The sequence below is a fragment of the Orbicella franksi genome, chromosome 2 (genome assembly GCF_964199315.1).
Source record: "Orbicella franksi chromosome 2, jaOrbFran1.1, whole genome shotgun sequence".
NCBI classification, from domain to species: Eukaryota; Metazoa; Cnidaria; class Anthozoa; order Scleractinia; family Merulinidae; genus Orbicella; species Orbicella franksi.
The window spans coordinates 32392698-32417072 of NC_138146.1; the positions used below are offsets into that span (position 1 = coordinate 32392698).

Below are 24375 nucleotides of genomic sequence, written 5' to 3' on the forward strand. Positions count from 1 at the left end.
TTTCTCTCAATAGAAGACCTGCCACGGTGCTGGTACTTCTGCGCTCGTCACCTCAAGTCGTCTTTATGTTTGACTGCCTCGACCAATCACCGTTAAGCACCTTATACAATGATCTACAAAAAGTAGATGAAAGGAAAATGTCTGAGCTTTCCTGATCGACATTCAAAACTTCAAACGATAGCAACTGATGGGGGAAGTGTTTTGCTATAAAAAGCTGCCGCTCTCGAGGAAATTGATCTAATCATTTTCCCGTGTGAACGACGTTGCGTCACCCACCAGCCGAGCTAGTTGTTTTCTGAACGATAAGTTTGCTTGGTCATCGATTCAGGGATTAAGTCTGGAGGGCTAATTGAACTACGAAAAAAGTTTGGATAACGTTTTGATCTACGCTTTTCATTCTGATCAGTTGAAATCTCCACTATCTTGGCAATAATTAACAAGAACATGGTTTCTACTTGGTCGACTGACATAAGATGGTCTAAGCTTCGCCAATTTGAGTACGGCGAGCCAAACAACCACGCCGGAGAACTGAAAAAAGCTTTGCACACTGCCAGCGACGAAAGCGACGATGAATGGCTTGCTCAGCTCGAAAGAGACTACGCTACAGCGAAGCGAAAACATCGAGCTTATTGGACTTCCCTGGAGCGAGTTCTTGCACTTGCGCTCATAATTTTCATCATTATTACCGTATCTTTAGCTTTTGTTCTGATATATAAACAATATCACATAGCGGTGATATTCGGTAGCAGTGGATACGGTCCAGATATCTGCGAGACCCCAGGATGTGTGGCTGCAACATACAGTATTTTAAATCACGTGGACAAAGCAGTGGACCCCTGCGATGACTTTTACAATTACGCGTGCGGAAACTGGTTCAAGCGCATTTTTATCCCACCGGGTCATTCAAAATGGACCGCTTTTCATCAGGTTTCCGACAACAACCTGATTATTCTGAAGAAGATTCTTCAAAAGGCACACTTTGGTGTTAATGAAACTGCTACGATCTTCAGTAAAGTAAAGGATTATTTCTCAGCTTGCATGAATAAAACCGTGGTCGAAAATCGTGGTGCAGGGCCTCTCAATAAACTTATTCACTTTGTGGGATCTTGGACAATAACCAACGCTTCCGACGTCGGGCCCTGGTCTCCAGAGTCATGGAATTTTGAACAAGCCCTCAGTAGAATTCACAAACTGAAGAGCATGCCTTTGTTTTATATGTTTGTATCGGCGGATGATCGGAACTCGAGTCACAATATCATACAGGTGGGTGTGGTGTACTGCTGGGAATAGAGTATGCGTGTTCTCTAGCAATAGCTTTGCTTTTTCCTTAAATCGCAATCTTTAATTAAATTAGAGGAGGAAAAATGAGAAGTTTTTTTTTACACAGCGGCTAGCTCTCCTTTGAGCGATATGTGGGGGACTCCGTTATCCCTCAAGCTTACATGATAGAGAGTAAAAAGCTTTGAAAAAAAGAGCAATTTTGCTCTTCGCTACTGAAGCGAATGTTGAAAAAGTACAGACGTGGGCCCTAGTGGACCATCGACGGCAGGTTAACATCAAATACTGTATGAAGATAGGTTGAGAAGAATGCAGTCAATAAGGCTGCTTGTAGAGGTCAGCATCAACAATGACGATAAAACAAGAATTTCAGAACTGCTTAGATGTCACGCAGATAACTCCCAAGTTCACTCCTGACAAGGGTTTAGCCCCGACCAAACGATCGCAACATTTCAACGCAACATATCACAACATTGTTGGGTGCAACATGTTGCGCGCGTTTGGCCACCCTGTTGCGACGTGTTGTGACAATTGTATGTTGCTGGCTCAAATTTGACCATTTTCAAACTTGAACCAACAACACACAGCATATCATGACACGTCGCACCAGGGTGGCCAAACGCGCGCTAGCTGCGCCCAACAATGTTGCGTTGAAACGTTGCGATCGTTTGGTCGGGAGTTACCTACACGTCATGTCCGCTCCGCCTCAGCCAACTCATTGAACCACACCGGGGGTTGTACAGCCCCTGAAATGATCCCGACCCCGAAATGATCCCCGTTTTTCTTGTTATCGACCCCGAAACGATCTCCAGTGAAACTTAGGAATGGCAACGAAACATTGGATTATGGATCGCTCCACGATAAAGAAAACTAAAGTCATTTTGGTCTATGTATCGATATGAACAACTAGAAGAGAATAAAAAAATTAAAAAATAAAAGTCGGTAGCGATTTTATGGTAGTATAATTTGTAAAAGTATTTTTGAATACCCCTCCCTTTTTAGGTCCAGCAAGCGGGTATCACATTGTCAGACAGAGATTATTACTTTAGAAACGAATCAGACAAGGTAAATATCATCTTAATATAAGTGGTTTATCCACTCTCTTCTTTTTTGCATTTATGTAACATAAAATAACCCGACACGTGCTTATTCTGACACTCGACGCGTTCGCGGTAGATGACTTCAGTAAATTCTTTAATCACTCTTGCTACTTACTAGGTTTACTAGGTTTACTAGGTTGAAAACTTTTTAGCTCAAAAAATGGCAATTACTTGGATGTATGGCAACGCTTTTGGTTGGCATTTGTGAGAACCAGGTTCCATTGAACTCGTGCAACACATTTGGAGATAGAAAACAAACCCTAATGCCACTATAATTACATGTAAAGGAGTTTGGCCGCTTGGCCCCTGTTGTATTATTTTAGTTCAAACTCTAGATAACAAAAAAAAAAAAAAAAAAAAAACATTGTAACGACTTCAGTCCATAAAGAAAGCATTGATACAATAGTTCAGTAACTGTATTAGGAAAGAATGACCGAAACTCGAGTTCACAGTCTAGTTGAAAAACTGGGATTCATTGATCATTTAGTTGAATGAGTAAACAATTGTCCTACCCAGTCTTGAGCAATAACGTGTGATTTTAGTCAACTCGGCTTACGGTCTCGTTGTCAAGGTATCCATCGTTTATTGCAAACGCTTTTGGCCATAAACTCTCGGGTGTATTTTGTAGGTCCTGCAAGCGTACAAAGAGTTCATGGTAAAGGTAGGTACACTCTTAGGTGGTGAGGCGAATAGCACACGACATCAGATGGAGGAAGTGTTTCAACTTGAGAAGAAACTTGCAGAGATCTATGAACCGAAAGAACGGCTGAGAGACATGGAGAAGATTTATCACAAGATGACGGTCGCCGAACTTCAACAACTGGCGCCTGCGGTAAGAAGTGTTTTTTGTCAACTGCCCAAAGGTTAGAAAGTCTCCTAACTGCTCTTAGTTGGTTCCAGGCGTTCATTTAGTTGAGATTAAAGAGGAAAGGTCGAAAGGCGGTGAGAGAAAGTGGGGTAGGGGTGTGGGGCGTTTTTCCGCCCTGCTATCCTATCCTGTATGTTCTCTCGCTTTTTATTGCGCTGCTCCTCCACTCACTGAATGGCTGGAACAGGGAAAACCTCTCTGGATACATTTCTCTACGTACTCTTGGGAGATCTTTGCTTAAATTAAGATATTTTTGTCACCAATCTGATTAAGTCATTTATTTTTTTTCCAAGGTGTAAAGCTAGAAACAAGGCTCTGGATAAATCGTAGATCATATGGGCACACCCATCGCTGCTATTGGATAGGCATTCTCAGCTAGCCTTTGTGTAATTTTTTTCACTTCTTAGTTAAGCGGAAAAACACTGGGCATTTATTTGGGTGTATTTGACCTCATTTTACTGTTTTATTTTCTGCTTTATAGATTTCATGGTTGGATTACATGAATGCGATGTTTAGCAGCCCAGTCACACATCAGGAGTCTTTGGTGGTTTATACACCGGAGTACTTGAAAAACATGTCCAACCTCGTCATCAGAACAGATCGAAGGTAACTATCATGGTAGATAGCCTAATCGTGTTGCTAACAATATGAAAACAAACAAGTGAACGAACGAGCAAACATTCGATTGGCTCAACAAAGAACAAAGTACAAAGTACTTTCCTGGTCGAGAAGAAGGTAGTTTTATAGGCATACAACTGAACTGAAAAGAACTGGATGTAAACTTGTTAAGAGCGCTGACCAGGCACTCTTGGCAGTGTGTGTTAGGTCAGCTCAATGCCACTTACTGTGGCTCAAAGTATGAACCCCTGTTTTTCCTATTTTACTCGGTCCTACCCACAGACGAAAGAGAGGGGCTATTTTTCTTCGTCTCCGAAACTACGATATTACTGATGTAACATGTTGGAAAAAAACTAGCAGCTTTTCCTTTTCTTTAACCGGTGTGAGGCACTGTTTTCAAATGATTAGTGCGCTGTACTTTGGGTCAATGAGTCTGGATCAAAGCCCTGGTCGTAGTTACTGTGTTGTGTTCTTGGGCAACACAATTCACTCTCACATTGCCACTCTCAACCCACGTGTACAAATGAGTACCGGCGACTTCAATGCGAGCGCTAACCCTACAATGGACTAGCATCCAGTCTAGGGAGGAGAAGAAATACTTCTACTCGGTTAATGCGACGGAAATCGGAGATAAACGTCTGCCTGATGCCTCACTGCGCCCGAACGCAGACTTTACCTTTGAGTGATTTTCATTTTACAGAATCCTGGCCAATTACATGGTGTGGCATCTTATCAAGCCGCTGATAGGAGAGCTGTCCAAACCGTACCGTGATGCATCATTGGAACTGCTGAAAGTGGAGAAGGGGGTGGAAGCTGGAGCCCCGCCCTGGAAAAGCTGTGTCACTAAAACTAACTCAGTCATGGGATTTGCCACAGGTTACCTGTACATAAAGGAACAAGCTGGGAAAAACGCCAAGCAACAGGTCAGAACGTGGGAGAAATTTCTCAACACATTTAGTCGTAAGCTAGAAGTGAGTTTCTTTCCTCCCGAGAAAGATTTTCAACACCCTTCCACGTGAAAAATGTATAGGGAATCCAGAGGTTAATTAGTGCGGTACGCTTGGCCGTACGCCGATGATTGCCCAAGTGTATGCATGACTGACAATATTGTGCATTTTGTTCTTTTACCAGGCAGAGGAAATGATAGCCGAGATCAAGGACGCATTTAAAACAAACCTACCCCAAGTGAAGTGGATGGATGAGGAAACGAAAACCAAAGCATTGAACAAGGTACAACTCTCTCTTTTTTTCTCCATGGAGTCCACAAATAATGCACGAATTACGAATTCTAAACATACGCGCAACATCTTATCGAATAGATTTATTCTAGCTGCATGATGTTTCTGATGACGTTGTGGCCCCTTTTCACCGTTTTTCTTTAGATTACGGCAACCTTTGACATGATCGGTTATCCAAAGTGGATAGAAGATCCAGAAAAGCTGGATAAATATTATGAAAATGTAAGTAGGGGAAATGGGGCGTGAGTACAGCTTACGTAGGATGTATGCATAATACAATATTCTGTCCAGAAATTTAAACAAAGAAAGGTTTTAACCCATAATTTTACGCTTACTTTAAAGAAACTAGTTAGACAGTTAAGCTATGCACTGATTAAACAATACCCAATTTATACTCATGTTAAATTCGTGAACTTTTAGTGAGGTGACAATGTCATTTGACAACAAGGAACATATTAGTTTGATATGAAATAGAAATTTCATAGAACATGTCAGTTTGATACGATCTCGCATCTAGATCCCGGGGGAGGATACATATTCAGAGCATTTAGTTGGAAGCAGATCTTTCTAAATGCGATGAGAGAATGGCGAGATCATCATAATTGCAAATTCATGACAACCAAACAGGCAATGTGAAAATGAATGGAATTTATAGTTTCAAACAGCCTGTTTAACAATTTTTGCCTCATGCTTGCTTACATTTTGATTACGTTTCGTTCTGTTGTTTCTTTGACAGCTTACAATCGGTCCTGATAATAGTTTTGAGAATTACCTGGAAGCCAGAAGATTTTTCCACAACAAGTCTATGAACAGGCGCGGAAAGCCAGTCGACAGACAAGAGTTAGTGTATAATTTATCATCACCATTATCAATTCTTGCTGGTCTCTTTCTTGTGGCCTGGCTAATATGCAAAGGCAATGAGATGAAAAACCCAGGTTCCTCTGGAAGTCATCTTTAATTTATAAAATTTACCTAAATAGGTAAATCTAGGCACTTGACAATTAGGGGAAATTTTATCATCTAAAGAGGTAAATCGCAGTAGGATCACAACTCATGCAGTAAGGCGCACTCTCATTGTCAGTGTTTTTAAATTAACACACGTTCTAATAGTCGATCAAACACCTTTGCTTTTGTTGGCTCGAGAAGAGATGCTCGTATTCCACCACAACTTCAACTGTGGCTACAAGTTCTGCTAGTTCAGACCTGTTCCCAATGCGTTTTTTCTCACCTTGCTGTTGTTTCTTTTATCAGATGGCACATGACTCCAGCCGATGTTAACGCGTACTACAACTCTCCTAACAACTACATAGGTTCGTTACTCTCAAATTCATCTTCACTTGAACTTTAATTTTTAGTTTAGCGACTTCTAAGGTAAAGTCATTTCCTGATTTTACTTTTTCAATTGTCTGTCCAAACAGCTTTCCCGTCGGGAATTCTACAGCGACCGTTCTTTGATCCAGAATTTCCACAGTAAGTCAATTAAACACATATTCACTTAAAGGTGTAACATTATCTTAGTATCTCATTTCTACATCCTGGAATAGATATACTACATGCAGGCAGTTTTTCTTTGAACACGATCTAAACCAAGAAAGCTCTGAAGCCTTTTTTGCATGCGTGATAGGTCGACAATGTAGCCAAGGCATTCATAGCTTTCTTCAAGGGCGTCAAAATACAAGAGTGGTAACAATAAAACAATAAGCCAAGCAAGGAAAAGAAGATGGCGACTGGTACATTTATCCATAGTAATTCGTGACGCACAAACGCTTAACAAAACGCAATAATAAAAACGTAGAGAAATTTTTTAAAAGCTTCAAACCTGGCATACAAAATGCCGTTAATAAAGTGACAAATATTGCCAAAATATGGCTTTCTTTGTGCGTAATATAAGGGCTGTGTTAGGTTCGCAAGGTATTGTGGTAAAATGTACAGCCACCAAAATTTTTTTCCTACGGAGGACTGGGAAAGGTTTCTTCTTGCCAGCCAGCACTTTCCTGTCAGTCGATAGATTCCATAATCTTTGAAACTCAGTTTTCCATGCATCGGGAAAAAAGTTTAAATTATGAATTGCTTTCTCAGGTCGGTCAACTATGGAGCAGTCGGCGTGGTAATGGGACATGAATTAACTCATGGATTCGACGATCGAGGTAAATTTTTAGGCATAGAAAGCAACAGTCAATTGGTGGAAAATACCGTTTATCTTAGGTTGGTTGTTTTGATTGTGTGGTCTTGTATGGCATCTTAGAGGGACCTTTCGAGTACGTAAGACATGAACCACAACATCACAAGCAGTGAAAAGCGCTACATGATACCTGAAATGATAGCCAACTACACTTGGTAGGAAGATGTTTGTAAGAATTTATCCAAGTTTCTGCACAACACGAGAAAACGTAACATGCAGATTCCATCAAACATTCTTTACTTAATTTGACAATCAGTTATAGGGCGGTTTTCAATTGAGTGTCGTAAAACCAAAACCAAGGCAATCACAAAGGACACAGACAATCCAGTGAACCAATCAAAACTCGAAGTAATTACATGTAGCAGACACGGAGCGCGGGAAAATGTGTGCGAACGAGTCACGATTGGTTTTGGCTTTACTTCTGATTGGCTGAAAAATTGGCGCGAGTTTTTTCAGCCAATCATGTAGCGTAGTAAGTGCAAAACTAATTACTTTTCGACACTCAAATGAAAACCGCTCTATAACATAAACTTTCCTCACATGTGGAATTTTTTCGCAGGTCGCTTGTTTGACGAGCATGGTAACCTGGCCAGTTGGTGGAACAACCAATCAGTGAGAGCGTTTCAAGAACACGCTTCATGTATGGTGAATCAATATGCCAACTTCAGTGTGGCCGGAATGAACGTAAGTGCTCGACCACAAATTGAACAAACACTTTTAAATAAAACCCTAAGATTGCAGATTTCCGAGACACTACTTTGTTTCTCCCCATTTTAGGTCAATGGAAAACAAACACTTGGGGAGAATATAGCAGATAACGGAGGACTTAAGCTCGCCTACGCCGTAAGTTCACACCTAAATTCGCTTTTGATAGTTTACAAACAAGCCGGGTATTATAAGATAAATTCAATTGCCAAAACAAGATAAAAAAAATTCTTCTTTGTAGTGACTTTCCGTTTTCTGATTAAAATGATCGCCAATATGAACCAACATTCTCAGTCAGTCAATATTTTCCTTCTTTCGCCAACCAATCACGAGGTTTTACAACAAATTGCAATCGTGTCATTGCCTTTTGTGATTGGCTAAATGAGATGATTTTATGCCAATCTTAGATAAAGATAAGAACTTTATTAACGTGCCAAAGTCGCTAGTGTACAATGTATACTAATTGGGGACACCTAACTACGATTACTTATCTAATAATTAATTAGAGAATACTTAATTAATTAGAGAATACTAGCCTCCATAGATATTGATAGGTTGCCTTCTTGTTGACACTCAACAGGCGTACCAGACCTGGGTCGCAAAGAACAACAGAGAATTAAAACTACCGGGCTTGGATTTCACACCAGAACAACTGTTCTTTCTTGGATTTGCGCAGGTGAAGTAATTTTCAATTTCTTCAACTTTGCACGTATCTCTTACAATCATCGCTTTTCGGTGTAGTCAGTGATGACCGACCCACTTTCACCGAAAGCAAGGATTTAATTTTTATATAACCCTGGTATATATCAGACACACATATCGCTCAGGGGTTAGTGATGATCTCAAATTGGGATAAACTTATCCCAAGGAATTCAGAATGAATATATCGTAGGATATAAGAAGAGAGTGCAGCCGTCAGCAGACGCTAATTAAGAAAAAAATGGACTCTTACATTTCTCGTCTCATTTCTTACATTTAGCATTTGCTTTTTGAACCTTTCAAATATATGAATGAGTCGCAGATCTAGAGAAAGTCACATTAGCCTCTCTGCTTTTCATTTGGGTAGTCTATCCTGGTAGAATTGGAATTTGGAGATGTTGGTTTTTTTCTACCTTAATTTGTTGGAATATTTGCTTCACTTCAGTTTGTTATGGTTTTTTTTTATGACCTTGACCTTCTTTATTCTAGGTTTGGTGTTCAGCAACGTCTGACGAACGTGCCCAGCATGCTTTGCTAACCGATGTTCACAGCCCTGAGAAAGTTAGGTTAGTAGCTCAGTTGACTGAAGTCAAGTCAAATTTGGGAAGAGACTATTACAGTCAAACCAAGTGAAGCGTACCTCTCAAGATCACATTAATGAATTAATTATTTGAATAGTGAACCCGCTAGTCGTTTCAAGAATGCAATAATGAATTGACTATTTGAATATTGAACTTGCTAGTCATTTCAAAAATCAACAGTAAATTGATTTTTTTTTTAACATTAAACCCATTAGCCGTATTCTTGGAACCACTAGTGGATCCAATTTTCCAATGATAAACTCATCATTGCATTTTTGAACCGACTAGCGGGTTCAATATTCAACTGAATGATCAATTCATTAATGTAATCTTGAGGGGTACGCTTCACTTGGTTTAACTGTAAACTTGAGGAGAAAACACGTTTCCTCATCTTATATATACATAATAATTCAAATTTTTAATTTTTGTATTCCATCATACCACCTCCCAACAAAAGTGATAAAACTGCAAACAGTTTCTGAATATATCTTTAAAAAGTGAAAGTTGAGCTTTAGATAGACACATCTGTATTTATTAACTAAACGCTTCAGATCAAAATATGTAAAATAATTGATTCTAAGAAGTAAATGTGTTTCATCTGATTCAGTTTAACGTTATTTTGTAGAGTTCTGGCAGCACTCGCCAATTCAAAGGAATTTGCCGAGGCTTTCCAATGTCCAGTGAACAGTTCTATGAACCCTGTCCACAAGTGTCACGTCTGGTGATGGATTAAGACAACAAACAAAACAAACAAAATAGTATCTTTAAGCTATGTTGAGCTATATTTAGAAACGGCAGGAAATTTTTCTTATTCTGCGTTGCTTATTTAAGAACAGCTAGGACATTGATTTTTAACAAAAGCCACAAACGATTCTAGTGACGAAGTCGGAGTCGGAGTCGGGGTCGGAATCGTAGTCGGAGTCGCAAGAAATAGCTTACGAATTAGTGAAAATCGAAAATCGGAGTCATAAGCGGAGTCATAAGCCCGACGGAATCGGAGCCGGAAGAATCTGAACGCATCCATTTCGTCAGATTCCGTTTACGACTCTGTCAATTACGATCTCGGAAAACTAGTAGATTGTCGGAGTCGGAAGCAAAAGCGGAGAACCAACCAATCACAAGGTGCTGAATCGAGCATTGTAATTGATTTATTTTTCTGCTTCTGCTTCCGACTCCGACGATCTAGTTTTCACGAGATCATAAGCGACGGAGCCGTAAGTAGAATCGGTGTTCTGCGTCCGACTCGGTTTAATTTCCATTAGGTCGTATTCTGTCGTATTGCTCTACGCTTCTGATCACGACTTCGTCGCGAGCGAAAACCAGCCTTTAGCAAATGACTAAAACTGTATACTGAATAATGGGGTTTTAAAAAATTCAGAATTACAAAGACAGTGCAGAGAAAACGTGAATCAAAATCATGATAGCGGAATATGATAATAACCTCCAGCTCGTATTTTGTAACTGTAATCTATCACTGAATAATGCAATCTGAGAAATCTATTCTCTACTCTTGCGCACTATGAAAACGCACCGTTCTGTTGGTTTCCACTCTCTGATAATGGGTCTTCATTTCTGTTTTTGTATGTTTTAAGACCTACGTTTGCCATACTGGCTGACTTGGTTTCTGATTGGCCAAACAATTGAAATGTCCGACGACAGAGTTACTTTAGGCTCGATTTCCGTCGCTTACTCGAGTCCAGTCTACGCTCCTCCCAGAGAGAGTTTGGGGGAGGAGCGCGGACTCCTTTCTCAAACAGCGGCTGGTAATCGAGCCTAGAGTCACTTACTTACATGGATTCATAACTTTGATTCGAACGATGGTGGATTTAGCTTTTAAGCCAATAAGTTTTATTCGTATTCCCGGACCGCTATTATGGACACTGAAAAACTGTATTTATATCTGAGCTAAAAAACGTGTCTTATCCACTCCAGAACAGAAATCTGATTAATCGTAATACACTACGGCGAGTGAGCTTTGCTGTAACGGGCTTGCCTACGAGTAGAGTAGAGTGACAAACATTTTGTTATTATAAACATTAAGAAAATCTCTAACATTCTTAAGTGCAGTGGGTTAATATAGCAACGAAGGATTAATATTTAAAATGTCATCGTGATAAGTTTTTTTCGTCAAAAAGAACGCCAATTGGAGATGTTAAAGACACTGGTTCAAAAGGTATTTTTCTTAAAATAGCTTTAATATAATAAAAGTAATTGTATTTAACTGATACAGGTATTTTTTAGACTAGGGGGTAAGTTCAGTAGTGTCTTAATTCAAATGAACATGAGGGCTTTTTGTGAGTTTTAAGATATCAAAGTTGGTTCACTCTAAAATCAGCTTCAAGAGGACTAGTTATAATTGTGGTCGAAGTATGTCGCATAGAAAAGAAAAATATGACAAACGGGTTCACTGTTGAAATCAAATGCATTAAAAAAAATATACTAATTATATTACGTCTAATATTATATTATAAAAATAAGCAATGCCCGTGCTATCACGTCTTTTAAAAATAGGGAAAAGTTTATAAATAGATATTAGATAGTGGTTTCAAAGAAGGCTTTTTCTGGTACAATAAATGTTAACCTTTAAGATCCTAGGTTTTACCTGGTTAGCCCCGAAATGTTCTTATATGTGCGGTATCTACCTTCAATTAAGGTAATTTATTTTCTAACTAAGAACCTGTTTCAGTTTTCAGGCTCGACAGGTTCTTTTAAGTTAGTGGTTAAAATCATACGACATTAGTCGCCAACAAAACAAAATTTCGTCCATAATCGATCCATAACCATTTTTCGAACCTAGTCCTTGAGACTTTCTTTAACAGCTACAAATATTAAAGCTTATAAAATACTTATTAAAGCTTATAAAATACATACAAAACTTGTATTTAATCTACGTATTTAATCTTAAAACTGACAAAGAATTGCAGAATAAAACTTATCATCAGATTGCTTTCACGTTTTCTGTTTACTCTGAGGCATGATCATGTAAAATGGGTTACATTTTGGAACACATTTTATTAGTATCTCCGATTCAAAGTTTTAACTTACGGTATGTTATGTTAATCATCTCAAAGCTATGAATTCAGAAATTCACTGATTACAAATTGTTAATTTGTGATCTCGACATTAAATAGCTAAATCATTTGCCATAAGGTTCATTTGAAGAGAGCTACACTAGTCAAGTTCAATTAACGAGTCAAATTTTGTATTACACTTTTCCTTTTTCATGATAGCGTGTGACTACAATTGTTGAAAAAAATATTATCAGTTAGGTTTTAAACGAAACAATAGGGAGTTTACGAAACCACGACGGCGACGCCGAGGACAACATCAATTAAAAAATGAAGTTATACTTTACCTACGAATCTCGCAATACTGTAAAGTCATTTACTTTGTTGATCACTCTCAAAAGTAAATCCTGAACACAGCGATAAATTTGAAATAAAATTTAAAAAAAGCCGTCGTGGTTCACGTTCTCCAGACAACGCAGAATTTGATCATTTCACGATGATGTCTTGCAGAGGACGGCAAAGAAATGTACCAAGAATTATAACGCACGTGCACAGCCATTGTACTGTTCATTAATTCTTTTGTTCAGTGACGTTTCCGTTTCCGTTTCCGTTGTGGTTTCGTAAACTCTCTAAATTTCCACTGCAGACGCGTCACAAAGCCAATATTTGCATTTTGAAACAATGAGGAAGGCAAAAACTACCGGTATTCCTTGTTGGGCGTCGCCATCTAGCGTGTTCTCCATAAAACCCGTAAACGGAAAAGGGAAAAACTAAGGAAAAAAAGTCTGGATATGATTATTCTAATCAGTGAAATAAAACAATGTCCTTCACTAATTTGACTGCGGATAGAATGGGTTGGAATCTATATTTTTCTTGTGTTGGCGACCTCTGGATGCAACAAGATGGGGCTCAATTGGCCGCGAAATGGTAATATTTTCATTCTTCACATTCCTTTTCACAGTGTTACGTCGAAATGGAGCTTCTGCTTCAGTTGTGTGTAGTTAATAGAGGTCGGAATTTGTGAGGAAACGTAATGGATGCTGAGTAATATGTACTTATTGAATGAGTGAGAGGGCCGGACGGAAAAATATTCAGCTCGAGGACAGGACGTGCGGACTGAGCGCTGCGAGGTCTGCACGTCCTGACCGAGAGCCAAATATCTTCCCGTCCTGCCCGACCTAACTCAGTCAATAAGCATTTTATCATATGACCACTTAATGTTGAAACTCTGTTAGAACCTAGGCTCGATTTCCAGCCGTTTTGTGAGTCCTTACCAAGTAATTCGTGCCATTACGAATTCCCGCGGTGACACGTAAACAGACATTTGGATAGCTGAGTGAAACGCCTCATTTGAAATTTTCAATTTTGTTTGCTCTGAAAGAACTGGTAGAGGAAGGAGATTCACGCTTATCGATCCGCCATTTTGGAAAATTGCTGCTCTAGTGCAGTTTAGTGATATGAAATAAATTTCTCAAGGGGAAACCGTTTAGATGGATTTTTTCTGGAACAGAACTGAGTGTTCAATGTCGAGGAAAAGGTTGTTGTTTGAGTGTTGTTTCAAGAAAATAGCGAAGAGAGCACAGGGCTCAGCAAAAAGAGCTAGAATTATTTCCAAATATCCCAAAATTTTCTAAATATCTTAATACTTTCTAAATATCCCATAAAATATTCGGATATTTGTGGAAAGAGAGTATTTATGTGGGAGATCTGTTTACACTTGTCAAAACAAACTTTGACAGTTTCTGAACGCATTACATTACTAGTTACTAAAGTGCAGTTTTCAACATATCAATTTGCAATGAATTAATAATTCATATATTTTTCGTGCAATCGATGGAAAACAGATGTTGTGGAATGAAGATCAGATAAGACCTCATTGCTATGATGTAACGTCACTGACCCGTGCCAAGAGTAACGAGGGCTCAGTTTAGTTGGACTCTGAAGAAAGATTTTCCCTTCAAACAACAGAAAAGCATATTGTTCTTTCGAAGCAACGACTGGTTTTATGCCCTCCTTGATTTCATTCTAATCTGAGCAATGTTTGTTTTGACTCAGTCTTTCGATAGTCATACAGGAAAACGCCGCATCGCCGGCATTATCGAAATCTAGATCAATTTTGGCCAAATAACTTTGATTTCTATTGAGATTGGTTTTCGATAATTTGCCATGTGAAATGTTCTTCTAGTCAGTATAATCTACGAGCTCCAATGCAATGTTATTTTCCTTTTGCCTTTCTAAGATAAGGTGACACAACACATTTTTTTCAATTTTTGTATGTTTTAGCACTTCGTAATTAGGCTCTTCTTAGTGCTTTACTTCAAGCTTTTGCTTTAATTCCTTTATATTGTAAATAATTCTGAACACACTCAACGCGTCACTTATACCAGTTTGGTTTTAGCCGCAGTTTTTTTTTCTGATTTGACTTTCTGCCGTAACTTTTTTATCATGCGTTTTCTTTTCGCAATTGGTCTCAAAATTTGTTTTTAACTTCATTTTCACAAGCAAAAAATCCGAGATCTAAGGTAAACCGCCAATTTTAATTATATAACCTCGAGCGAAATGTAATATCGTCAAAAATAAAAATAATCAATGTGGTGAAATATCTAGAGAGATTTTTCTGACTTTCCGTCATGTTCAATAATTGTTACTAATTTTACGTTGTCTCTGCCCCTTTTAAGGCATGTAAAATCGAAATAACATGGTCACCGCCGCCGAATTCGAAGTCAAGCCAACATTGACAGGCTAAATCTTAAAGATTCAAGTAATAGGCACTTAAAATAATGCTTTTACCAACCAGATGTTTGCAGCGTGTTCACCAACCAATGATGAAACAATCGTGGATTTTGACGGGTTTCCAAGTTTATAATGAAATGAGTGCGATCATCGGCTGCGATTTCGTAATTCTAAAATATTCGTGAACTGGTTTTCTCAGACTGAGTTTGGTATTGTAGATCGAGGTTTCCTCCTGTATGCGTGGAAAAAAGAATAAATGATATTTTTGTCGCGCGACCGAGTGCTTACCCCGAATACATTTATTTCAGATCCGGAAGCGACAATCACACCCTCAAATTGTCTTCACTTATCAATTTTAATTTGACAGCTTTAAATTGCTGTTGGTTCGGAACGTTTCAAAGTCCGCAATGTATAAACATTGTGTCAATGTGTTTTTTCGGGAATTATAATTTTTTCTCTCAAGCTGTCAACTCGAAACTCTGCTGAACAATCAATCAATAGGAAAGATTCCTTCCTGACGCGATCCTCGTCACAGTTATGGCCTTCGCGTGCAAATTTATGCCCGTGGTAAGTCAAAACAATTTTTGCTGCAATTTCAAAGACGTAAACGTGCGCAATATTCTTGGCCGGAATATTGTAGCTTTGGCATAGAACAATAAGTATAAGTCCATTTAAAGCAATGTTAAACCACACCAGACGAACGAATACTTTTTTTAATTTTTAGTGTAGCGAGGTGACGAATTGGCTGACATGACTGGACAAATTTACTGACTTCAGTCTCAAAGTTTGTATTGTAAATTTTAACTGGACTTGGTTTGTTTGGATTTGGGAATAATTTTCCTCTAAATTAATTGTAAAGTAAAGGAAAGCCTAGTCTAGTCACTACCCTTTCGAAGATTTTTCTTGCTATAAAATTGGCATTTTTGCGAAGAACAACGTTTTCATTTCAAATATTCCGCAGTTCTTTATTTCTGGCTGTGGGAGATTTATTTGATCCAAAAAAAGACGACTCGGGAATCTATCAAATACTTAAAAATTCATCTAAGAGTGTTATTCACAAGAAAATTGAAATTAAATGCCTCGACTTGTCGGTTAGGCGACAAGAAATCAAAATAAGTTGTGGGTTTTTCTTACTCTAGATTAAAGAATATTTGTTTTTCAATTTTCCATTTCTGTTATTAGCTCAGGCGTTTCAAAGAACACCTAAAAAACGACGGCATCGATCAAGGTTTTCAGCCTGTTTTTGTATTTCCCTAATTGAAATGATGAGCTTTTTCTTTTAGAAAAATTTATACTTAAAGCTCTTACACAAGTGACAGCTGTAATAGCCGATAATTAAAGTCAGTGACACGTCCTATTGTTAAACATGACGTAGTTACACGGCTATTGGTCGAACTGAAGTTGCATTATTTTTGTATCATTTGTGTTTTAATGCTACCATAGTTGGTAGAGAATGCGAACTCATCTTCCGATCAGTTTTAATTTAACGAGCATTTTGGAAGTAATCTTAAGGCGCCTGTTGGGAAAAGAGGAGATTATTCCGATCCAGCGGTTCAAAAATTGCATTAAATGTGTTTTTTCTATGATATACGATTTTGCCCATAATGTAAGAGATGGCCGGTAATTGTTTCCCTTCTTTTGATAAGTTACGACCCGTAAGGGCCATAACGTGAATGAAAATGAATCAAACTCAGCATTGATAGACCGCCAGAAAAAGAGCGGAGGAAAATGCCAATAAAAAAATGATCCTAAATTGTGACAAAGTGCGTGCCAATCAGTCGTTGCGATTTCCTAGCATGCTCAGGAAATTACTTGCACTTCACCAAAAGAAGTGAAAAATTCAAATTGTTACTATGTTTTTTCTTTTAATTTATCGGAGCTCATAATATAATTTATTACAACACTATTAAGCACTATGTTCTTGGTCTGGTTTTCTTTCCCTGTGCTCTCTTTTAATTTTTAATAAAAATAACTTTAAATAGCTAGTAGGGGCTAATTAAAAAACTTAATAGGTCTTTCAGCCTCAAGGTTCTTTTCTTTTATAATAATAACTTTCCATCTATCCTATTAATCGACTTCTAATGTACTAAATATCTTCCATGCAAATGTTTCTTTCGAGCCAATAAAAATTATTGTTATTGTAATAAAGACATTGTAACGAAATTTTAGTGTTGTTAATATGTCCTGAGACAACCTCTCTGGTATATCGTAGTATTTCAAAATCCTCCGAGTCTCATATCTCTTGGAGTTTCGCTTTCCCTGTCACAAATAAGCTATCTGTTGGTGTTCACGTGTTTTTCTTTTTGTAGCAATGTTTTGGCACCAATCGTGGCACGAGAGCTAAAAACGAATCCACGCAATGTTCGGTCAGCGGAGAGGGCTTAACCTTAGCAGTGGTTGGCGAACCAGCAAAGTTCATCCTGCGTACTTCAGGTCCAGACCTCCTCTTCTTAGAGCTCCAAATTACTCGAATCGTCAAGAAAGGAAATGAGACTCTAATTCATCTCACGGAGCCAATCCCTGTCGAGTACGAATGCTTGGGAGAGAATCTACATAGCGTGTGCTATTATCCTAAAGAAGAAGGCGAATATCACGTGGCTGTCACGTGGAAGGGTACCCACGTCTCTGGAAGTCCGTTTGTTGCAAAGGTAGTTAAACGTGAAGCAGTAAAAATCAGTGTTGAGCTGGAACAGAAGGAAAACAAGGAAGAGGTGTGGCAATTGAGAGATGACGTCAAGTCGTCAAGGCGACAGAGGGGTAACAGAGTTTGACCACGCATGCGCGTTTGGTATCCAGTGTGTTAGTGAGAAGCTGTTGATGAGAAGGAACACAATGAACTCATGTTGGTTAAAACGTTTGTAATCGGCAATGGAACCGCTGTTTTCGGCGACCAAGGGAAGGAAACGTGGATGAACTTTGCAAAAGTGGTATTATACCCTGTTAGCTCCCGTTTATTCCAACGTGGACAAGCCTATTAACCAAGCTCAAACTGAAAATCATCTTCTTATTGGCTGTTTTTTTTTTTAATTTTAAATGCATTGAAATTTAAAGGGAAATAAGTATTTAACCCTATGTTATCCAACTTCGAGAACAAGTCACGTTTCTGATTCATAGAAGTTTCCTTGGCTGGAACATTTTGGTTGCGTATTTCATCAAAGAACTACTTTTCTGTCAAAACCCCCCAATTATGAACATTAAACTGGTACCTTCACCACACTTTACTTGAATATTGGAATTATGTGTCTTTATTTTAACATCAAAATCTGAAAGAATGGACTGGGGCTCCGGACTAGGGACTGGGAACAGGAGACCGGGGAAGTCGGGAAACCGCGGAACTCAAGAGAAAAAAAAAACCAAAGAAGGTAGAGAAGCTTCCAGTGTAATTCCTCAAGAGCATGTATTGTGGTTATATTGCAGAATTCTTTTTACAGGAAAGGCGCGGAAAAGGTGTGTTAGCTTTCGAAATGAAAAAGTGAAGAGTTTCCAAACGTTTTCTCTCTTGCACCTGTAAAGCTGGTGAGAATTTTCCTGACATAAAAAAGAACCAAGAATGGAACAAATGAAATAAAACCTAACTAAAAAAGCCGCAGAATTTAATACTTTCACATTTTCTTTTACGTAAAAAGATATTTTGCTCGTTCTTAGTGTTTCTTAGTACAGCGATCGTTAACGTCCGATTGTCAAATAATTCAGAGCGAAAATGCTTTTGAGTTTCCTCGGATTTAAAGCAATAAACATTCCCTTTCAGCTTAACTATTCATTTATTTGTTCAGTCAACAACAAAAAGTAACTATATGTCATCAGTTGCAAACTTTAATTACGACACATGCATTCTATATATCCCTCTAATTTGGTGTATAAAATTGAATGCTCAAGGTCGTATATACCACTTCACGCGTGTTGGACATGAGGCTTTTACTTCTTGTTGCCCTTTTGGCAGGGCTCACCAACAAGATCGACGGTAAGACCCGAAACAATAACAAGTACTTCTCGTATAACTGTGAATCTATCTCTTAACACAACAACACTGACTCGCGACTCCTCACCATATCCTATGCAACATACATACCGAAGTTAGGTACAACTAATAGTTGAACGTATTTTCGAAAATTGATGGGACTCTGAAAAAGACAACTATCACCACTTTACGTTAAAGTGTAGACGAGCTAAGTTACCATCGTAGATCGTTCTTTTGTTTGAGCTCTAGGACATGAACTTTATTTTTAGATCTTGTGCTTGTTACTAGCTACATAAAATGCTAACTACAGTTGACTTTTTCATTTCGGCATGGACAAACATTTCTTAGGATTCTACTGCAATTTTGACCGTGGCCAATGTGATTTTGTTCAGCGACAAGATGATAACTTCAATTGGATAAGGAAAAAAGGTGCAACATCTTCCGGCGGTACAGGACCACATTCAGACGTGAAGGGAAGAGGTAAGGTAGCCTGAAAAAAAGCAAACTGAATTCCTGTGGATATTCCTTCCTTGATTGCTATGGTACATAAATAAAACACGAAGGCAAATTAGTTCTGAACATTGAGAAGTGTGTAGCACTCAGTTTGGAGTATTCCTAGATTTATTTCCCGTGGTGAGGGACAGCAGTTAGAAACTCTTAATAGTTTATAAATTAATTTATTTAAGTGTCCCCAGTTAGCTCTAAAAGCTAAATATTTTAGACACTCAAACAAAGTTCAGTGTATGTATGTTCCACCTTCTTCAGTTTGAGGAAAATGATAGGAATCCTCGCCTTCATTTTCCCGGCCATCCCGAAAAACACGAAGGGGGGATGATGGGAGGGGGGGGGGGGTGAGGGTGGGGGGTGCTAAATGGGGGTTGCTGAAATCTCAGTTAAAAGTTAAAGAAGTTAAAGTTGTGGTGATTCCTCAGCTATTTTTCACATTTCAACCCATTTTTCAGCTATCAGTAAAACTTGTGGACCCAAGATCACAGCTATAATTTTTCAAAACGCGTCGCTTCTCATTCGACAGTTAAAACCCGACCCACTAATACATTCGGTGTGTTTTGAATAACTCCCTCAGTGAGCACGTTATCGTGGTCATTCGAGCATTATCATGATATATGTCCGTTAAAATATTTGTTTAGGTTATTACATGTATATAGAAGCCTCCAGAAAAAGGAAAGGTGATAATGCAAAGCTAGAAATAAATACTGGATTGCCTTCTGGGAAGACGTGCATGACCTTTTTCTACCACATGAGAGGGGGATACGGCCAAATGGGAAGACTTCGCGTGCTGATAAATGGAAAACAAGTTTTTGAGAAAAGTGGAAATCAAGGAAGCAGCTGGCTTGAAGCTAAAATCACTTATGATGGTCGTGTGTCGTCGGTAATAGTATTCATACGAATAACTCCGATTCGAAATTCAAGACGACTTATCTCTAAACAAACATTTTAAATAGTTTGACTGTGAGTAGTGTTGAATTTCGAATCGAATCTGTTCCTAGTTATCTCCACGAACGCCTTCAAGAGAGAAAGAATGGTAAGAAAGTTAATCCCCCATATACATTCGTTATTTTTAAGGGAAATCTTCTCAAGTTATTTCTAGATCACTCTGGATACCATATTTCATCACGATTCGAAAGTTAAGGCGACTCATATCTAAACGTACAGTTTAACTAGTTTGACTATGAGACGAGTTGAATTCGATTTGAATCTGTGCCTAGTTACCTCCATGAGTACCTTGAAGAGAAGACGAAGGTTGAGAGAGTTCAATCCCTGCAGGTCCTACTCCTGAGGAAATCCTTTTCAAGTTATTAATTGTAAGATCACTCCCGACTTCAGAAATCCCCGGAGATCTAGAAATAACCAATCCTGCGACGCGAAGTTTCAGTCATGCGGACAGTAGCTTTACACGCGCGCAATTTCTTGCTCCGCGAATTTATCCTCGAATTCAAAACTCGCGTGGCAACGTTATTTACGAGAGGACTGGATACCATGTCTAAATATAACATGAGAGGGAATTCCTTGAGAAAAAAAAGTATGTGGGTATATGGAGGATTTATTTCTCACTGGTACCTTAACTGAAAGTAAAATTGTCTTTCTTGAGCTTGTATATGAACGTTTTGCACATGGCCTTTCTCGGCTACATACAGCTTCCCTGACTCATATACATATAAATACACTAGTTACAGAAGTAGTTTTTTAAAGTACAAACCCAACTGATAGAGAAAACACCTAGTTATAATTATGGCAAAATTCTAAACGAATTTGCCATGGCCATTTGATTTTCAGCGTTCCCCCAACCATGAGGCGATTGAAAATGTACCACTTAAGCCGTGTTAATTTGAGGAGCTTTCATATTTACAGGTTATCTTTGAAGGAACTGTGGGTAGAGGCCATCAGTCGGACATAGCAATCGATGAAGTCAAGATGGAGAAGTGTGGACCGGGCGGCGGTGATGGATGTAGGTTTTTATATTTTTATTTAGTTCTCAAGGTAATGCTGTGTTGTAAGCTTTCACACAAGATTTTAATATGGCCTATTTCTACCAAATGTAATAGAGTTACACCCACTGAGACATCAGGGACGAATATGTTAACCATAATCGACGTTATGTAAAAAAGAAATGGCGGAAACAGCTGCTAATACGGCCAGGGGACGCGAATTAAGACTCTTAGCTTACGTTTTGCTGTATAGTACCTAAAGAAGAATGTTTGAAGACGAGTCCAGTTTCTCAGTTGCTACTGTTCTACTGCAGACGGTATATTTGAGTGACATCATTCTCCTGATTCCAACGGGCACTTTTCCCGCAGCTCCAAAAGCTTACCATAAAAGAAAAATAGCTGTGTGACAACTTTAGATCAAAAAGACTAGCCAGGGATTAGAAGCTAACAAAACAGCTCACGGAGCAGGTAATGAAATTTTATTTTGCGAATCTGACTAATTTCATACTCATTTTCACTTTAGCAACAGAAGGACCCCCTCCTCCTCAGCCAGGAACTGCCGCACCACCACCCCCACAAACACCAGCTCCGCCAGCCGGTACGAAATAGCGCTCATTTCTTTATAAGGAATTCAACCCCATCACGCTTTAACACTATTTAGTTCTCTTCCGTCAGACGGATGCGGCTTTCGTCCATCTACTCGAATTGTCGGTGGTGAAGATGCTCCACGGGGGACCTGGCCCTGGCAGGCGATGTTGAGGTGGTCTCCTACTGGAGGTGTGTTCTGTGGTGGTACTTTGGTTGCTCCTAGATGGGTTGTAACAGCCAGTCACTGCGTCAAAGGAAGCGAAGCAGGCTCCATATATGTTAGGTAGGAATTCAAAATACTACTCTTATTGACTAATGACTAATTCATACTGATTTGGCCATTTATGAACTTGTTTTCAGTTCAAGTTTTAGTTGACATATTTTTTGGGGATGCTCTCATCTTTCACACTGGCACGATCATGCATAGCTTTCATATACGAGGTTGTTACAAATACAACGTTAAAAGAAAATTTAGTGTTTAAAATTGACCTTTTATCGAATGAAATGTTTCCTATCTTTTCTCCGCATGGAGGCTCGGTGCTCACAAGCAGTCAGAAATGACAGGAACAGAACAGGACTTCACTGCATCCAAGGTGATCATGCACCCAGCATATCACAAACCAATCGGCATGAGCCATGACATTGCTCTACTTAAGCTGGACAGACCGGCCGTGCTCACAAGGTAAGTTCATCCCTGATTTAGTCAACACCCACAGTGATGTTGATCGTCTTTTTGCCAAGCGGACTTTCTGCTTCTGAAGAAACATGGAATTTGGTCATTGAAAACGTCCACAGACCATCTGTTTTGTTTTTACTCAACCCCACCCCCTTGTGTCCGTGCTCGTTTCATTTTTTTCGCTTTGCTTGAATTGGCATCAATCTTAGAGAACATAGATCTGTGACAAGATTATGGCTTGTGTACTTCTAATATTCACAGATTTTCTTACTATAAAGGAAGTCACTTTTTACAAGCGCCTCTCAAACTAAAAGTTTGGGTTTCTGATCTTAATTAGCATAGAATTTACGATTTTATTTCTCCGTTTTCTCCGTGATTTTAGTTTCGATCAAGAAAATATATCAAATACTCAAGACAGTGTTTGACGACATTACCAAACACCTCGAAGCTAGTGAAAAATACCCCGCGGCGCGTCATATTTTCAACTCTCTTCTCGTTGTTTGGAAATGTGGTCATTTACGGTCTTGAGTGGTTGATATATTACTAGAAACTGTTTAAATGTTTATAGAATGAACACATGGACCCTTTTTTATTCTAACGTGAAGCGCATTTCAAACTTGTTAGGTTCGTGAACCTTGCTTGCCTGCCTCAAGCTGTTGCAGCTCCAGTTGAGGGCAAGAAGTGCTGGATTACAGGCTGGGGTAGAACATCTTCAGTCGGAGGTTCTAGCGGAAAGGTTCTACAGCAAGCTTCAGTACCGATTGTAGGAAGAAACCGATGTGAGTTTGCTTACCTGGGACAGATCCACGACTCCATGATTTGCGCCGGTTTGGACCGAGGCGGCATTGATTCCTGTCAAGGGGATAGTGGGGGACCTTTGGTGTGTGAGAGTGGCGGAAGGTTCTACCTCCAGGGTGTAACGAGCTGGGGACGGGGGTGCGGTCGGCCTAACAAATATGGCGTCTATGCTAAAGTAACATACCTGTTGGACTGGTTGAATAAGGAGATGGCCAAGAGTTGATTTTCATTATTATATTGTTCGGCTCCTCTGTGTAGCAAATGCTAACTTTCATTACTACTGATGTGTGGCGAATAAAAACGCTAAGACGCATTTGTTTGAGAATGTTTTACTCATTATAATAATTTAAAATTTTCTTTAAAATTTCACATCTTCCTTTCAAGTTTGGTATGTTATGTTAAAAGCTAGCAAAGTTCGCATCGTAAGCAGATACACTCGTCACAGGTCTAAGATTATTTTGCAATGGCGGTGGGTTCCACTATCGTTGGGAACGGATATATGTTTATTGTCTTCTCTTCAACTGCTTAACTTCAATATAACTGCTTAACTGCTTAACTTCAATTTTCCCATCAGTTCACTTAATTATATAATTTATTTCTTATGTAACAAACACTCACCCATAAGAACCAGGCCCCAGTTGTTCAAAGGCTGGGTAACGCTCTCCGCCGGAAAAATCGCTATCCAGTGGATAGCGTGGTTTGTTTTGTTAACACTTATCCGCTGGATAGCAAAATGTCGAGTGAATAGCGTTATCCACCTTTCGAACAACCCGGGCCTGATGATTAAGAACCCCCAGGTATAAATTTTGGTTTTCAAGTTTCCATTATATATAAGAAGCCGTTTAACCTAGAAATTGAAATTGGTTGTTATTTGATAATTAAGAGACCACTGCGTTCA

The 24375-nt window shown here is 39.0% G+C and overlaps 3 protein-coding genes across 5 annotated transcripts; all 3 read left to right on the forward strand.

The window, feature by feature from the left end:
- Positions 1–47: 47 nt before the first annotated feature.
- Positions 48–12265, forward strand: LOC145479365 (endothelin-converting enzyme homolog). Its single transcript, XM_081457708.1, has 16 exons — positions 48–1263; positions 2281–2343; positions 3007–3210; positions 3728–3852; positions 4565–4787; positions 4996–5094; positions 5247–5324; positions 5839–5942; positions 6354–6412; positions 6521–6572; positions 7182–7249; positions 7844–7968; positions 8062–8127; positions 8570–8665; positions 9178–9254; positions 9895–12265. The coding sequence occupies exons 1-16, from the start codon at positions 445–447 to the stop codon at positions 9992–9994; spliced, it is 2358 nt and encodes a 785-aa protein (XP_081313834.1). The 5' UTR covers positions 48–444; the 3' UTR covers positions 9995–12265.
- Positions 12266–15289: 3024 nt separating this feature from the next.
- Positions 15290–17786, forward strand: LOC145479385 (filamin-B-like). The gene is made up of 2 exons (XM_081457739.1): positions 15290–15577; positions 17320–17786. The coding sequence occupies exons 1-2, from the start codon at positions 15548–15550 to the stop codon at positions 17779–17781; spliced, it is 492 nt and encodes a 163-aa protein (XP_081313865.1). The 5' UTR covers positions 15290–15547; the 3' UTR covers positions 17782–17786.
- Positions 17787–18270: 484 nt separating this feature from the next.
- Positions 18271–23895, forward strand: LOC145479379 (trypsin-like). Of its 3 annotated transcripts, none has more exons than XM_081457730.1 (8): positions 18271–18372; positions 19317–19448; positions 20117–20358; positions 21339–21435; positions 21939–22013; positions 22091–22286; positions 22536–22685; positions 23304–23895. In XM_081457730.1, exons 1-8 carry the CDS (start codon positions 18282–18284, stop codon positions 23698–23700), a joined length of 1380 nt encoding a protein of 459 aa, XP_081313856.1. In that variant the 5' UTR covers positions 18271–18281; the 3' UTR covers positions 23701–23895. The 3 variants fall into 3 exon arrangements, with proteins under 3 accessions (XP_081313856.1, XP_081313855.1, XP_081313857.1); XM_081457729.1 differs by having other exon boundaries at positions 18290–18971; XM_081457731.1 differs by lacking the exon at positions 18271–18372 and adding an exon at positions 18927–18971 and having other exon boundaries at positions 19361–19448.
- Positions 23896–24375: the final 480 nt, after the last annotated feature.

What these genes read in the sequence shown, in the direction of transcription:
- LOC145479385 (XM_081457739.1), top strand. Translation starts at nt 15,548, where the DNA reads ATGGCCTTCGCGTGCAAATTTATGCCCGTG. An exon ending in CGTGCAAATTTATGCCCGTG is followed by an intron (nt 15,578 to 17,319) that starts GTAAGTCAAAAC and finishes TTCTTTTTGTAG; the next exon opens with CAATGTTTTGGCACCAATCG.
- LOC145479365 (XM_081457708.1), top strand. Translation starts at nt 445, where the DNA reads ATGGTTTCTACTTGGTCGACTGACATAAGATGGTCTAAGCTTCGCCAA. An exon ending in GGAAAAACGCCAAGCAACAG is followed by an intron (nt 4,788 to 4,995) that starts GTCAGAACGTGG and finishes TTCTTTTACCAG; the next exon opens with GCAGAGGAAATGATAGCCGA. An exon ending in GACTTAAGCTCGCCTACGCC is followed by an intron (nt 8,128 to 8,569) that starts GTAAGTTCACAC and finishes GACACTCAACAG; the next exon opens with GCGTACCAGACCTGGGTCGC.
- LOC145479379 (XM_081457729.1), top strand. Translation starts at nt 18,878, where the DNA reads ATGCTCAAGGTCGTATATACCACTTCACGCGTGTTGGACATGAGGCTT. An exon ending in TTCAGACGTGAAGGGAAGAG is followed by an intron (nt 19,449 to 20,116) that starts GTAAGGTAGCCT and finishes ATATTTGTTTAG; the next exon opens with GTTATTACATGTATATAGAA. An exon ending in ATGATGGTCGTGTGTCGTCG is followed by an intron (nt 20,359 to 21,338) that starts GTAATAGTATTC and finishes TCATATTTACAG; the next exon opens with GTTATCTTTGAAGGAACTGT.